General features: G+C 35.2%; 1 protein-coding gene across 3 annotated transcripts in view; it reads right to left on the bottom strand.

Annotated features, from left to right (window-relative positions):
• Positions 1–15,589, bottom strand: part of abcc8 (ATP binding cassette subfamily C member 8) — a 95,174-nt gene that overhangs the window by 35,979 nt on the left and 43,606 nt on the right. For 2 of the 3 annotated variants that reach the window (XM_015382313.1, XM_015382315.1), the window contains 4 exons: positions 15,291–15,467; positions 14,139–14,211; positions 13,918–14,023; positions 2,109–2,141 (listed from right to left, as the gene is read on the bottom strand). In XM_015382313.1, the coding sequence (XP_015237799.1) occupies positions 2,109–2,141; positions 13,918–14,023; positions 14,139–14,211; positions 15,291–15,467 (389 nt within the window). The remainder of the gene's footprint in view (positions 1–2,108; positions 2,142–13,917; positions 14,024–14,138; positions 14,212–15,290; positions 15,468–15,589) is intronic. The other variant, XM_015382314.1, reaches the window with a different exon arrangement.

The following is a 15,589-nucleotide window of genomic DNA, read 5'->3' as shown; positions in this document are numbered from 1 at the left end:
TAAGTATCAATATTTGATATGTAATAACTTTCCATAATATTGTACATCTACCATATATTCAAAACCACTGTGCGTAATACTGGAGTCCTTATGACGGTGTAGGTGGTGCCTATTATATTGAAAATGTAATGAATTCATGGTTTGAATGTCAATAATTTATTCAGCCTGTTGGATTTAGCTTCATTGCAGTAGATCCCAACCAAGAAGGTAGAGGCTCTGATGCTAAAGGTCACAGAGAGAATATCATGTATGACAGATGAGTGAGGAAAACTGGTATTTATATATAGATACAGACTTCCACTTTGACTGTTTTTAAATCGCTTTTAAAGTTACATTTTCTCTCTGGGATTTAATACGTAAAAGGATGTTGGTGTAGGTTGAGTTTTTGATTGCTCTTTTATTTTCTATTTTGTTTAAACGTTTTTTTGGTATTGTTTTTGTTAATTTTTAGTGCATTCACTGGTGTTTACATTTCTGCTTTTGTGCAGCACTCTGTTCCTGTTGTTTTTTAAAGTGTTATAAAAATAAAGTTAGAATGGATTGGATACATATACACAGAAACATACATAGTGTTTTTCATAACTTTGCACGATTTATGGAATTTGTTGTTTGAACATAAACCTCTAGCCTATAGCTTGAAAAAGTTCAGTCTAGGCAACTGGACATTAAGTTTTCTAGAGGACGTTTTGCCTCATCGAAGAGGCTACTTCAGCTCTAACTAGTGGTGGGGATCACTGAGATTAATATTATGTATGTCTAAGAAAAAATTAGGGGGGACAAAAGGTGGCTTTGATCCCTCCCACTGGATTGGCCAAGGACGTCACATGGGGGGTGTTAAAGGTCGTATTATATAAAAAAAACCAAAGAAGCATATTATTACTTAGGTGGTCACAGTAAAAAAGTAAAACCATCTGCTTTTTTAATATGCAAGAGTAATTATTACACGGTTTACAATCATCTAAATCTATCCTTGATTGTAAAATAAAATAAAAAACACACTGCACTAATTATCATGGTAGTACTTTTTAAATAATAAAAAAAGATCAAATTCCATATTTTTTTCTAATTGCAGAATAGAGAACTAAAACAGAACTTGTAAGAAGGTAAAACCTTCTTTAGATACAATGAACACAAGTAATGAATTATATTTAAACTTCATATTATACAACAGTAGAAAAGAAAAATGTTTCATCTAAAACTATTTAAAGCACTAGATAAAAGACATACATTCCCAATATATCTGCTTTGAAATATTTGTCCTCTAAAACCTCTTCTTCTTGTTTTTGTTGGAGCGTGGAGCCAAAGAAAAAGAACGATAAGTGACAGATCATCCTGGATAAGCAGCAGAATTGAATGTGAACCTTCTTCTTTTCATGCTCTGTGTCAGTGATCTGAAAATATGTGTGTTTGCGCATCTAAATGAGTGCAGGAATAATCTATAATATCACAAACAGTTTAGAGTGGTTAATAACATCATATAAACACTACAAACAGTGCCTATCATATTCATTTCCTTAAACTTTTCCACATTATGTTAATGTAGAAACACTTACTTAAATGTATTGTTTTATTTTTATGAAATGAAATAAGACAACTATCTGGTACATAATTTTAAATGAAAGAAAAAAAGGATATTTTTACAAATGAAAATCTAAAAGGAGTACATCTGCGCTTTCAACTGAACCCCTTACTCTAATATCTGTATATAAAAACATAATTGCCTTCTAAAGTGATCAAATTTGTAAATGTACTCTACCTTCTATCCTGTTCTATTCTATTCTATTCTATTCTATTCTATTCTATTCTATTCTATTCTATTCTATTCTATTCTATTCTATTCTACTCTATATTCAATTTAGTCTCAGTAAAAAAATAACTGGATTGAGTCGGCCTTAGAGGTTTGTTTTTTATTCATTAAAAATCCTAGTTGTACATTTCTCCTGTTTCTCAGGTAACGGGACTAAAAACTGCATAAATGGGTCCTTTACAGCAGCAGTCTGACAGTATTTTTAGTATATTTGAGATCGCCTAAGAGATGCAGAAAATGTTCTCCAAGGCAAGCTGAAAATACATCACAGCGCCGGCCTGTGTATTTGGGTCTGGCTTACCTTTCATCTCCTTCAGATACAATGGCAGGGAATCTGTAAGAAACAATAACAAAAAAAGTTAGATTTAAGAAATGCAATCAATGTTGTTAAACTTTATGGTTTTGGAAAGTCAGAAGAACTCAAGGAAAAATGTAATATTGATGTAACACATAACTACTCCTGACTTATTTATAACTTGTGTACTGTACACACACACACACACACTGGGTTGGCACATTCTCTGTAGAGGCAGTAGTGTATTTTTAGGCGTGTGTTCGGTTGACACATCGTGTTCTCGTGACTTCAGACGTATCTGAGGACGACTAGAGGGTGAAGGGGGGGTTTTACTGCAGAAGCTACAGTAACACACAAGCACTATGAAGGGGAGAGGAAGCTGACATTTAAGGAGCTCCTATAACCTGCTCTTGAACATGTAAAAACACAGCTGTTATATGCTGCGTCAGAGAAAGAGAAGGAAATGGGAGAAAGAAACAGTTTGGTAATATTCACAAACAGGAATTTTCCATTCAACCTGTAGTGTCTGACCTTTAGTGTCTGTATTTTCTTTAATAGAAAATAGATCAATAACAACAATAAAGGTATTCAAATAGGATGAATGAAAGACATCAAAGGGCCAATAAAAGTTATATTTTGAAATAGGGGGGAAAAAAATATTTATGCTGTAAAAGATTAGTAACTCATAAACAATACAGAACCCTGCAGCTGTTAAAGGAACAGGGAAGATGGGGCCGACCCGTCTAAACAAATATATCTTTTTAGAAATCGAACCACAATTATGCTGACATAACCTATTTCATAAATGTCAATAGAAGACAATGAAATGCAGCACAGGCAGCATGCCTTTACAGGCTGTAACCATAGAAATAAATATGCAGGGACAGTGAAGATTTGGAAAAACCCACAAATAAACAACTCCCAGATTCTGTGGAAAGCTGATAAAATAAAGTAAACTAGAGGGTGATGTAAAAGATTTCACCTGGAGTCTTCCTTTTAAACCTCATAGAAATAATCAATTTAAATTGTGAATCCATAAAGGAATGACATTCTTGGAGGAAATCATAAATCTATTTAAGCTCTGAGTGCAGTTTTTTCTCTGGAAAAGAATGATTTGAGAAGAGTGGGTGCTTTGATAAAGGAGCATTTAAATTCAAAATAAAAGAAAAATGGTCAATTGATTAGCAAAATTCTGCCTTGTTATTCATAAAATCATGCTTAATCATTTATAAATTAGTCGCCAAATTCTAAGCAAATTAAATACAAAACTCAGAAATAAAAAAAGGTCATTGGAAACTTGTAGGACAGCAAAGGTTAACCTGACCTAAAGATAGAAAGTTTGATTTAACATATGGGTGAGCCTGGATTTTATAAAAGAAACTAAATGATCATCTTTAACCAGAATTCAATTAACTTCTGTATCATTTGCCAAACAAAGAAAATGTAAAAGTTTGTGTGAAATGTTTGTTCATGCTCTTGAATAGCTAACATATTGCTTTCCTTGAATTTACTTGAATTATTCTGCTTCTCTTTTTAAACTGTCATGAAGAAAAAGTTTTCCAGGACTCTTAAAGTCTATTGTTCAACAGATTGCTGGTAGGAAATACTGAATTTTATCAAAGCTGAAATTTGCAATAAATCAACAAATCGAGCAATAATTTTATGCACCTATATGAGAAACATTTACACGGATCTGTGTTTGAACATTTCTTGTAAAGAGAGTTATGCTCTCCCAGCAAAACTGTTGAAACAACAAGGCCACTATATTTTATTTTCACTCCAGATATTTGAGTTGAAGGCCGGCATAAGATTAGCCCATTAAAAACAACAACGACAATAAAAAAAAACAACTGTATAATAAAAAATGTATCTCTGTTTGTGTAAATTAATATATATTTTAGAGCAAAGCTATAAAGAAATGAAACTACTAGATGGATGCTGAGTCAAAACAGACCCCTAAACTGTGTGAAATATCTACGAGTTAATATCTTAATATCTGAACATGAAAATTTTAAAGGTATTAAATAGGATTTTTCTCAGAAATTAAATATCCAGATTAATATAAAATGACTTAATTGATAGATGGCATTCTTGCATTTAACATCCATAACATCCATCCATAAACTCTGGCCATGGTAGTGCCTACAAAACATTAGCCAATCCACTTTGCCTACTGTTGAAAGTGGATTGGCTACTTGTTTGTCAATCAATCATAATTTTGTGATGTTATTTACGTAGGTTCCAAGCATTACTTGTGCGCCGTTTGACCAGCGGTCCACCGTTATGTTGAGAAATACCTGGCTGCCGAGAATTAGCCTAGCTCCCTTCTCGCCCACTGATGAGAAAATGGATTGAAATATTAATGAAAAGGGAACTTTTAAACATATTCTTAATCTTTTCATATTTCTTATGCATGCATGCCCTAAAATTGGTGGACAGGTAAATTCAAATAAACTGAATTTTTTCTTGTGTTGAGACACGTTTTAGTCGATATGCTACAGTCAGTGTCTGATGAATATATTCTCTGCTCAGTGGGTGGCGTTTTCTGCTTTTGCTATCAACACCATTCTATATCATTTTTGACAAAAAATTAAGAATATGCTTCAAAGTTCCCTTTTTTGTTTATGTTTCAATCCAATTTCTTATCATTGTGAGAGAGTTTGGGGCAATGCACGCTCCGACGACAAGGAAGGCAATTCTCGACATTTACCTTTTCCACCAAAACTCTCAGTTTCAGGGCATCCATGCATAAGAAATATGAAAACATTAAGAATATATTTAAAGTTCCATTTTCATTCATGTTTAAATTTGTTTTCTCATCACTGTGCGAGAGGGGAGGTAATTCTCAACAGGCAGGTGTTTCTCGGCATAACACCGGTGGAGGCGTTTCCAGCATAGAGAAATTTTGCGAAGGAGGGGGCACTGACACAGGCGCACAATTCAAAAAGACACAAACAGCTTTTGGACCCAACTTCCACCACAGGATCCTCTTTAATGCCTTTCAGCACACAAAACAGCCTTTGCTTTAGCAGCTTAGGAAAGGACTATGCTTTCCTGAATATGCAAACAGGAATCTGCAGAGCTCTGATAATAAGACTAGAAAATCTGAATGCAAGCACATTCTATTACGGTATGTAATAACAAGGCTTTGTGATAAAATGAACTCTTGAAATAGAAAGTTTAAAGAGATTATTTTCCAGTTTTATGTTAACTGTTGAAGAATTGAATGATAATTTAAATACTAATGATATCAGTATATTTTCCTAAAACTAAAACTAGTGGTTTGTATTCATAAAGTGATCAGATTTCAAAAAGTAAAAACCCCTCAAGGCAACAATATTATCAGATCTCATCACCACAAAACACTTGAATGAACTTGAAGTCTGGTGGGAACATCTGATTGTTTTCCATCCTTTGGTCGTTGTGATGACATGTTAATCATGTTCATGCCTGATTGAAGCTGAGAAAGAGATTTCTCATTTAGTTTAATCAACACCTTAGAGGATTAAGGGTTATCTCAGAGAGAAAAATGTGTGAGGAGGCCATGCTTTTCCTCTTTCAATCAGCAGTAAGATCCGATCTTCACAAATGATTCCAGCAGTTAGAAACTCATCATTAAATGTAAGGGTTCCTTAGAGGGCAATCTAGTTCCCTCATCAAGCTAATGTCTAATCTTTAAGTAAAACAGATTCCCAATCAGTTTATTGGTCCAGCTTATAAAAGTACAAACTGACTCAGATTGGAATGTGTTAAACCATCTTCACCCTCTTCAAATTATGGAGATTATAAACTGAAAGGCTTAAGAGAAACAAATGTGAATTAAAAGAATTATGTTGTTGTTAAACCATTAGGATAGATAATAGTCAGCTTTCCTGATGGAAGGAACAGCCTTGGGTTTGAAGGTTCTAGGTTACAATCTCATTGCTATGAAGCAGTTATGTAAAGCGCTCTACACCAAACTGATGCAATAAAAGCTGGCAAAATAAAACACACAGGTACTGTAAAGACCTACCTACACATTTTAATCACCACTGAGCAGATTGCAGAGCTGTGGCTTTTATAAGACTTATGGAGGCTGCAGCATGAAAATTATAGCAATGCATTTTCTGCACATATATTTCATATTCTTCATATCAAATGTAATTTAAACCAACTTGCAGGCAAAGCAATAAGTAATTAAACTTGCATAAAAGTTTGAGAAACCTGATAAAGTCTAACAAACCCTGTTAGACATACCCCCAAACACTAAATAAAAATCCATTAGATTGTTAGCAAGCACCATCTACAGTACAGTTCAAGCTGTATTGCATCATATGAGAGCTTCAACATTTATGGCCCATTTTGTTTTTCATTTCTTTTTATCAGGATACATTCTACAGATTATTTCTGACAATTATTCTGAATAACATTGATGTAAAAGAAAAGACAAACACATATTATTATGTGTTGTCCTATGTTCATAACTAGAAAACACTTATCACTTCTGGTTCAAACCCAAAACAGAATCCCAACCCCAATGCTGAAGTAGATATTTTATATGCATCGATATGCATATATTGCAGAAGTAACATCAATATATAAAGCTATAGATATCTGATGTGTATCTCCTTTAAACATCCTCTTTTTATCACCAAACTGAATTTACATAAAAGTTGATTAACAACTGTCTGAGACCATGCAATGGAAAAAATAACGTTTTAACGTTTACTTTCACAAGTAATAAATATATTGCTATTTTCCCCTCATCATGTCTTTGTAAGTTAGGCTAAATATCAAATCAAGCACTTAATGGCAAGAAGAGTTTCAGCTAACAACTGTCTACTGAAAGAGGCAGAAAAAGCAGAAAACGAATGTTTCATTTGACATATGGAGCCACATAAACAGGTGAGGTGAACAGAGAAACAACAACTAGAGGGAGAAATCAGGGCAGAAATTATAGATCTGTTTGCAAGAAGTTACATCTATGTTTAAATCAGAGATGGTGGATGACCTGTCTGATCTATGATTTAACAAATAACTGTATTTTATTCAACAAAGGTGAAGGAATAACGCCACAAAATCAAACTGCGTGACTTGAATTTGATCATGTAATCATAACACTTCTTTGGCAGTGCATTATTATTATTATTTGACCCTGCAAAGTCGCAAATTACAATTCAATCCAGAGAAAGACTAAAGCTGTGTGATTTTAAAATACAGCAGCGAGGACAAGGATCACACCATCAGGAAGAGAAGTTGTGTAAACAACGTTCATCTACATCTTTTTTTCAGATATACTTTTTCTTGAATTGTAAGACTTTTTTTACTTAAGATCAAACAATTAAACGTTGGTGACTCAAAAAAAACTAAACTAATTAATTTATCAAATAACACATCGGGTTTAATAGTTTTAAAGTTAGTTTTTACATTTAGTTTTTACACACAGAAAAATGCTAGAGTCATGCAAAACATAATATTTCTTAATGTTGGTATCAAAATACTCAGATGATGCATTTTACATTTTCACTCATTTTATATAAATAAACAATAGAACAGTGTTAATAACTTTTATTTTGAAGGTCCATACTGATCTACTGATATCTAAGCCTGACTCAAACAAACACAGAAAATTAGGCATGCAGTTAGACTCAGGGCATGTTTTATTTAAGTATCCATTTTCTTTTTTTAGGAAAACAGTTTTTTATTATAGAATTTAGAGACATTTTAAAACTCTGATCCACACTCATATTCAGAATGTGGCGGTAAAGTGCACCTAAACGCTGCTTTCCAACCGCCCTTAAACAACAGAAGATGGAGAAGAAGAAGGATATTCAATAAAAGTAAAAAAACAAAACAACAACCCAACTTTCAGATATTCCTTCCATGAGGCCATCCTGTAATTAAATCATGTTTTTTGTATACTTACAATCTACTGCCTAGTCATAAGAAAGGGAAATTAGTTAACAAAAGCTTTTACTCTGATATAAGAATAATTAAGGCATAAGATGGTTCCCGGATTGAAGAATTCAGTTGTTGTTTTTTTGTTTTTTTTTCTGTTTAATTTGCAGGGCTTATTTAAAGACATGACACCAGTAAATATTCCTCTTTTTTTATAAGGTCGGATATTGTTAATTTGCCCACTTTCTAATTTTTATGTTGAATTGCATTACATTTTGTCTTATCCTGTTTACAGCACCTCTTTTGGGAATACATTCAGACCTGGATTTAGTTATTTGTGTCCTCTGCATTCACACAACATTTTTTTATTTTTCTGCATACCTTACAATGTGTTTGCATGGTGTGGTAAGTGCTGCAGCTTTAATGCTGAATATGTAGTTAAGATCACCTTTTTACACATTTGAAAAACAAATGTACAAAATCCGATCTCTGCATAAACCAGATTATTAAAGGGTTAGAAAATATTTAAATGATCTTTTGCTTATTTACTAAACCCTTAGTACACCAATAAACATGCAACATAAGAAACAGCGTGACCGCAGCTTAGACAGCACAATATTTGTAAAAAAAAAAATAAGAATCACAAGAATAAAAATACCAGAGAAGCGGCAAAAGGCCAAACAAAACCAAATATATATAGAAACTATATTGAAGGATTAGAAAGTATTGCACATTAACAGCAAAAAAAACCACAAAAAAAAAACTGAAGATGACTGATACATTTCTACATGTAACGGTTAAATAAGTTAAACGTGAACTACTAAAATTTTAATTATCTAAATTTGCAATGCAATTAGATTGATTGATATAATCAGAACTGTCTGAAGAGAAAGTTCAATGTTAAAAGCCAGTCTTTCCATTATCAGCCAGGGTACTTTTCTTTTTCCTACAGATATATCAGACAGCCGGTTTAATGTGACATTTTTTTTACATTTAAAGCTCTGACAGATGGACTCATGAATACCAGCAGGAGGCTAGTTATAGTTAAGTCACAATCACAACCTATTTCCGATCACAGTGATTGAGAACATCTTTATGGACATGGCAGTCTTGCAGACTCACCCTCTGATTAGTAATACCTCCCACCCTCCGCGAGGCACAGACTATTGCCTTTTGCTACCGTATATTAGTGTTTCTGATTCCAACACTTTGCTATTGCTGCCTCTAGTTCTGCACTGAACAAAAAGGAAATATGTCTAGAATGAGATGGTGCCACTCTGGGTGTGTTAAAGGGTGAATAGTTGTGACTATAGCATTACATAACAGCAGTCAACATGCTTGAAGCACAAAAAGAAAACTCTTAAAATGCTTCCCAAGGAGAGCTGACAGCTGCTTAGCCATCGGAGGACGATTCACGCAGGTGACAAGTGATTTTACTGAAGCCAAAATCAGAGGTGGTGCCAGTATGACCCTGGCATTGGTGCAGCTGAAGTGAGTAAGAGGCTAAGCATATCTGCCAAGCAGCTTTAATCAGGAAACTAAAAACATCCGTGACAAATGGAGACTGATAGCTGCATGACTCTGAGAGGTGACCCAACGTTCAGCAACAGGGACGTCTCACTGGTCACTGAGCTCATTTAAATGCACTCTGCTGGTCGGTTTATGTTCTGAAACTGAAAATAGGAAACACACAGTCACAACTAGATAAATGTGTTTTTGTTTTCAGAAATAGTCCAAAGATGCAAAAATGACAACATTTTTACTTACTGAGATTAAATCAATTGTTTTTTTTTTTCTGCTTTAGGTTAGTTAGTATATAATCAAAAATATTTTTATCTTTTGAATATCTGAATAATAAGAAATCCATATTTTCTGGTTCAATACGATTCCTCAGTAGAATTTCCCTTTAAGCTATAAAACTCAAGCCAAACATTATCCTTTCAAAAGCCATTTTTCTATCGGACCAAGACTTTGTGATGGTCATTATAACACACTTACTATTTCCTCTATAGGTGTCTACTCATTTATTCGGCATACTTAGGTTTGTTGTGTTGATGCTTTGGTTTTATTCTTTTTCCCCATGCTGCCATTCATTCAGTTAAGCCCAGCAGTCAAGTTTGTAGCAAAAAACAACAACTAAACAATAAAAAAACCCAACATGACACAGAAATACATCTGAAATATGCAAAGGCTAACAAAGCCCAGACAAGAGCATCTCAAATGCATTCTCATACTGGCATTTAGGCAAACAAAAATGCATACATAGTAAAAAAGAATAACAGTAAATAATAACACGTCTCTCAATGGGTGAAATCTGTCCTTCTTTAAGGCAAGTTAGCCCTTCTTTTTTCAATGCTGCCTGTTTTGACAGTTCAGAGCAATTTGCTGTTATTCTATATATTTTCCTTCCCCATGGACCACTCAGTGTGAATCCAATTCTTTTCAAAGTGTGGCAGATGATCTCATGACCTCTGTTTGTCTCCCTCTCTGCAGAATTTTTTTTATTTCAATCTCTAACACTTTGCTCTCTCTGCTTTTCTCATAGTAGCTTCATCTGGTCTGTTCCTGTTTGGTGGTGACACCGTCCTGGAGAGAAATATCAGCTGTGTTGCTGCCATTAACACCTTTCTTTATAGAATATGGAGCTCGGCCTGTTTTTCAGTGTAGTCCTGTTTTTCTGACTGGGACATGCTGGATGTGTTCTCTCTCATCCTTTAACATGGCAGCTGGCTCGGAGCTCATCTGCCCAGCTGTGTGTTTTCTGGATGGGGCCGTCTGTGGAGCTGGTTGACAGTTGCCTTTTGTATATTTTATTCTTTCTGTATCTCTGCTTCTGTCTATTTCAACCCCAGTCTGCCTCGGCAGATGGCCGCTCACACTGAGTCTGGTTGTGCTGGTTCCTTCCTGTTAAAAGGGATTGCCTTCGGGTTAAGGAGTCGATGGAATCATCTGGTTTTCCTTAGATAGAAAACTTTTAATCAATTTGACTACATGATCTGGTTAAATTGTAAAGTGCATTGAGACATGTGTGAATTTGCACCATACAAATAAACTGAACTGGATTGAATTGATTTGATTGCACCTATGTAGACAAGAAAAGCATCTCAATCAAACACAATACAGAAAATCCTTCCAATTCTCTGATAGCAGTCATATTGTCCTGGAAAGTTGGACAAATCTCAGGATCTAGTGGCGTCTTGTTTGAAAATAGAGAAATTTTTAGATAAAGTTGAATCCCTTTGTAAATAAATGTTTAAAATAGATAACTAGATGAGTCTAAATATGCAAAAAGCATCTGCCTTTGTTAGAGAGAAGCTGTAGACTTTAATTAGTTGTTGCAGCTGACTGACAGGAAACATGGCTCCATCTAGAGCGCTGTCAGATGGAACAATAGAAGGGATTTTAAGACTGCCACATGAATTTAAATAAATGTGGTGTTTTGCAGAAGATGGGGGTTGTTCTCAATCAGCTGGATTGTGAATATGAAACACCGAACAATTCAAACAGTGTATTTTGTTCATCTGGAGGTTCAGGATGTGACGTCAGAAAAAAAAAAATACTGCATGAGAAAACAGATCTGTTGATTGCTGTGAAAGAACAGAGGAGCAGTAGGGAATCTGGGTGAAATAGGACTGTGGAGAGAAAAATTATTTGAAGTGTTTTTTGTTTTTTTTTCCTCCTATTTTTTCATTTGTTTGTTCATTTCTAAGATTTGTTCAGTAAATGAAAATCCCAAACTAAGTATCTTGGCTATAACCAAAAAAACAGTTTTAATGCCTCATTTTGTTCTGGTACACATATACTACTGACTGTACAGTTTTCCAGTGAGATCAAGATAGATAAAGTCATTCTTAAGAAGGCTGGCTGTTCACACCGCTGTACTAAAGCATATTGCGAAAATTGTGATAGAAGGAAAAAATCTGGTACATGTGACATGGATCTCTGCAGTGTTGAGATTACTGTGACATTTAATTAAGAGTTTAAAGGAGATAGAGTTTCAAGATGTAGCATGCTGAAATAAAATAGGTAATTGATTTCAACTGCTGCATTTCATGTGTTAAACCACTACCAGGCTAGAGACACTATCTGAAGCCTATTTCCCGAGGTCAGGATAAAAAAGACTATAGGAAGGTCCTGTTAAAGGTTTCAGTCTCAGTAATAATCTGAGGAACCATAAAATCTGCCCGTGTTTGTCTGATCCGTTTTAAGTCCAAAGTCAACTCAGCCATCCAATAATAAAGAGCATTTCATTCTCCCTCTGCTCACAAGCTTCATGAAGATGCAGACTTTATTATATAGCTGGATTTGGGATCCTCCCACAATGCAAAGACTATAGTAAAGCTGCGATGGAAGTAAAGCTGGAGTGTTCAGCAAACTTCCCTAAACTAAACTGGTTACAGTACAGAGGAAGAAGAGAGACACTAAAACCAATAATACAGATGAGCTGAAGGTCACCATTAAAGCAACCTGGGCCTTCCAGAACCGCAGCCACAGGTTCAGTACCTCCATTCCAGTGATACAGGTATTCCAGCAAATAGAGCCATAACATGTTTATACCAGCAAACACTGTTGAGTTCATGCAAATATTTAACAAAAAGCACATATTCCTGAACTGAAATCTGAAAAAAATTATATGTTAGAAATTTGTGATTAACTTAATCTAATCAAATCAAATATATTTGTGTAGAAGATATTAGAGCAACTGCACTTGTCCAAAGTGATGCAACACAAAAACAAAAGATCATCATTTAAATATATAACAAAAGACAAACACTAAATACAAAAAAAAAGCTTTCTCTATCTGTGAGCAATAACCCAGCTGACAGATTGGCTGAACAGAAAATCAACACAGAAAGAACACAGAAACCTATAAGCTGTCGAAAGCATTGAAGCCAAAAAAAAACAAAAAACAAAAAAACATTGCTGTTGATTCTTATTTTTGGTTAATGATAACATCTTTTTCCTCCCTGTAGTAAGAAAATCTGTGTTTTTTTTTAAACTACTTAACAAAAGAGTTCCTAAATGTATCAATGGGTTTTTTTTATCAAGTCAAAACTGTTTAAATCAGCAACATCAGCAACCCAGGTAACTAAACCATTAATTCCTATATTCATTTAAAAAAGAAAAAAAGTGAGAATAATTGGAAGATTACTTAAAATAGAGCAATATGCACTTTAACATAAGACAGTTCAGGTTACCCTTTGAAATGCTAGCTGGGATAAATTTTAGCAATATTATAATTAGCTTGGAGCTGTTGTTTTTTCTGAACCATTAGGTCACATCGTTTGCTTATAAATATTATTTTTTTTACCATTTAGAATTACATGAAAAAAACTATATCAATATAAATTATGAACTATCAGCTAAATGTATTAGTTGATGTTAATAAAAAATAAAAAACAACAGATGTGGAGATGGATTTTTTTATTTTTTTTTTGTACACATCAGCCAAATCAGTAATGCGGCAGATGGTATCAAAGGTGAATAGAAGGTAAATGGGGCAGAAATGTAGATTGGTTTGGTTCTTATTTGCAGGAACAGCAACTGTTTAGCTTTGTTCTCTGGAGAAGCTGGCTGAATATGGGTTAGTGGTGCATTAAACAATCCCCACATTGTTCTGTGGCTCTACTTCCTACCATGAAAAATAGAAGCTGATAAATCACAGCGAGAGAGAGTTCTTGCAAGGTCAGTTAATTGCTCTGTCAGGAACTCAGAATTTATTGCTGCACAAACGACCCAGAAATCCCAAACAGACCTACTACCAAGCAAAAAGAAAAACAGAAACTTTAAGAAAAATTACAAACTTTTCAAAATAATAGTTTGCTTCTCTTCAGCCAGTAATATGATGAAAAGAGAAAATGAAAGAAAAAAAAACATATAACAAAAAAATACAAGAAAGAGATTTTCAGCCAATTAGAGTAAAAAAAATAAATCAGACCTGTTCCAGATGACTGTTCCAGAAACTCTCTGCATTTCTCCCAGTGCTGCCAGCAGCAGAGACGACTTCCCACAGCCTACCTGACCCACGATCATCGTCAGCTTCCCTGACAAAGTTCATCAGAGACATTACAAATTAAAAAAGAAGCATATTCTTTTAAAAAGAGTTCAACTGAGAGGGTTCCTCACAGAGACTTTGTGACTTTATTCACTGATGCTTACCGAAGGGAATCTTAATATCCACATTTGACAGTGTTGGAGGTCCGTCAGTCCAGGTGAAATAACCACTAGTTATCTGAAAACAATGGAGAAGTTAAGAATTAAGATGACATTCAAAAAGAAAGGAGAAAAGCCGTCTTTCATAGGAAGCATACATCCATTTTTTCCCGCTAATTCCATCATAGTCATGGTGAGGCCAGTCCCTATCTCCGGCAGTCTATGGGCAAGGGGCGGGGTACACCCTGGACAGGTCGCCAGTCTGCCGCAGGGACACAGAGACACACAACCATACACACACACACTCACACCTAAGGACAATTTAGAGAAGCCAATTAACCTAACAGTCATGATTTTGCAATGTTGGAAGAAGTCAGAGTACCAGGAAATAACTCACGCATGCATGGGGAGAACATGCAAACTCCATGCAGAAAGACCCCGGCCGAGGAATCAAACTCATAACCTTCCTCCTGCAAGGCAACAGCGCCACTGTGCCACCATGAAGCCTCATAGGAATCCATAAAAATGTAATACTTTTGAAAAGACTTTAGGTGGTTGAACAACTCCAGAGAGCAGAGAGACTATTTTCAGTCACATTTGAAAAAAACTTGAATTCACAGCATTTTGAATTTTTGATCCAGAACGTTTTTGTTTCCTTTTTCTCTTCAGTTACATTTCTGAACTAAAGTGGCTATTAAGCAGACTCATCAATCAGTTTATTTCAAACATTGCTTCAAATGAGCAGATCATGTTTTGATGAGACACTTGAATCCAATTACTTCATTTAAAGATCTGATGGATCTGTTACATAGAAAAGAATCATATTTTCAGGCACACTATTCAGCAAGGCAAAGAGCAGCGAAACCTTTCAAGAAGCAAAAGGAAATAATACTACAAAGCCTTGCAGCCTGTTGGGTTTGCAGAAAAAGGAAATGCGCTGAAATGCAGAGAATAATGATATTTTTAGCTCCATAACTTTAGTTACATCTCCCTGACAAAAATCACAAGATAACCATAATCAGTCCTTGTTTTGTTGGAGGGTTACACTTAATATTCCATACAGGAGAGGGCAAATTTCAACCTATCCCTTCTCCTTTGCTCATATCTAATTTCTTATCAGTTCAGGTGGCCAGAGAAAAACGGATTCATAATTGTTACCTTAATGCAGATGTCTTGGCCCATCTCCTGGGACAGCCTGTCACTTTCCTGGTCCCCCTGTGAGCTGTAGTTGTTCCACTCGTCCCTCGGAGGGTGCTTCCGGTTCACTACCTTGAGTGGCTGGAGGTATCGGGAGAAAAAGGAGGAGGACGACGAAGGGAAAGGCTTAGAGGATGACTAGACGGGGGTTGTATGATACCCAGAACGAGAAGGAGGGTTATTGGTCAAAGATAGCGGTCGGGTGGAGGAAGAGATAAAAATAGGAGCTAAGAAAAAAACACAGCTAAGACGGAGCAGAA

This window comes from Cyprinodon variegatus, unplaced genomic scaffold (genome assembly GCF_000732505.1).
Source record: "Cyprinodon variegatus isolate N-32 unplaced genomic scaffold, C_variegatus-1.0 Scaffold254, whole genome shotgun sequence".
Lineage (NCBI taxonomy): Eukaryota > Metazoa > Chordata > Actinopteri > Cyprinodontiformes > Cyprinodontidae > Cyprinodon > Cyprinodon variegatus.
Note: the sequence above shows the minus strand (reverse complement) of the source record. Positions and strands in the feature narration are given on the sequence as shown.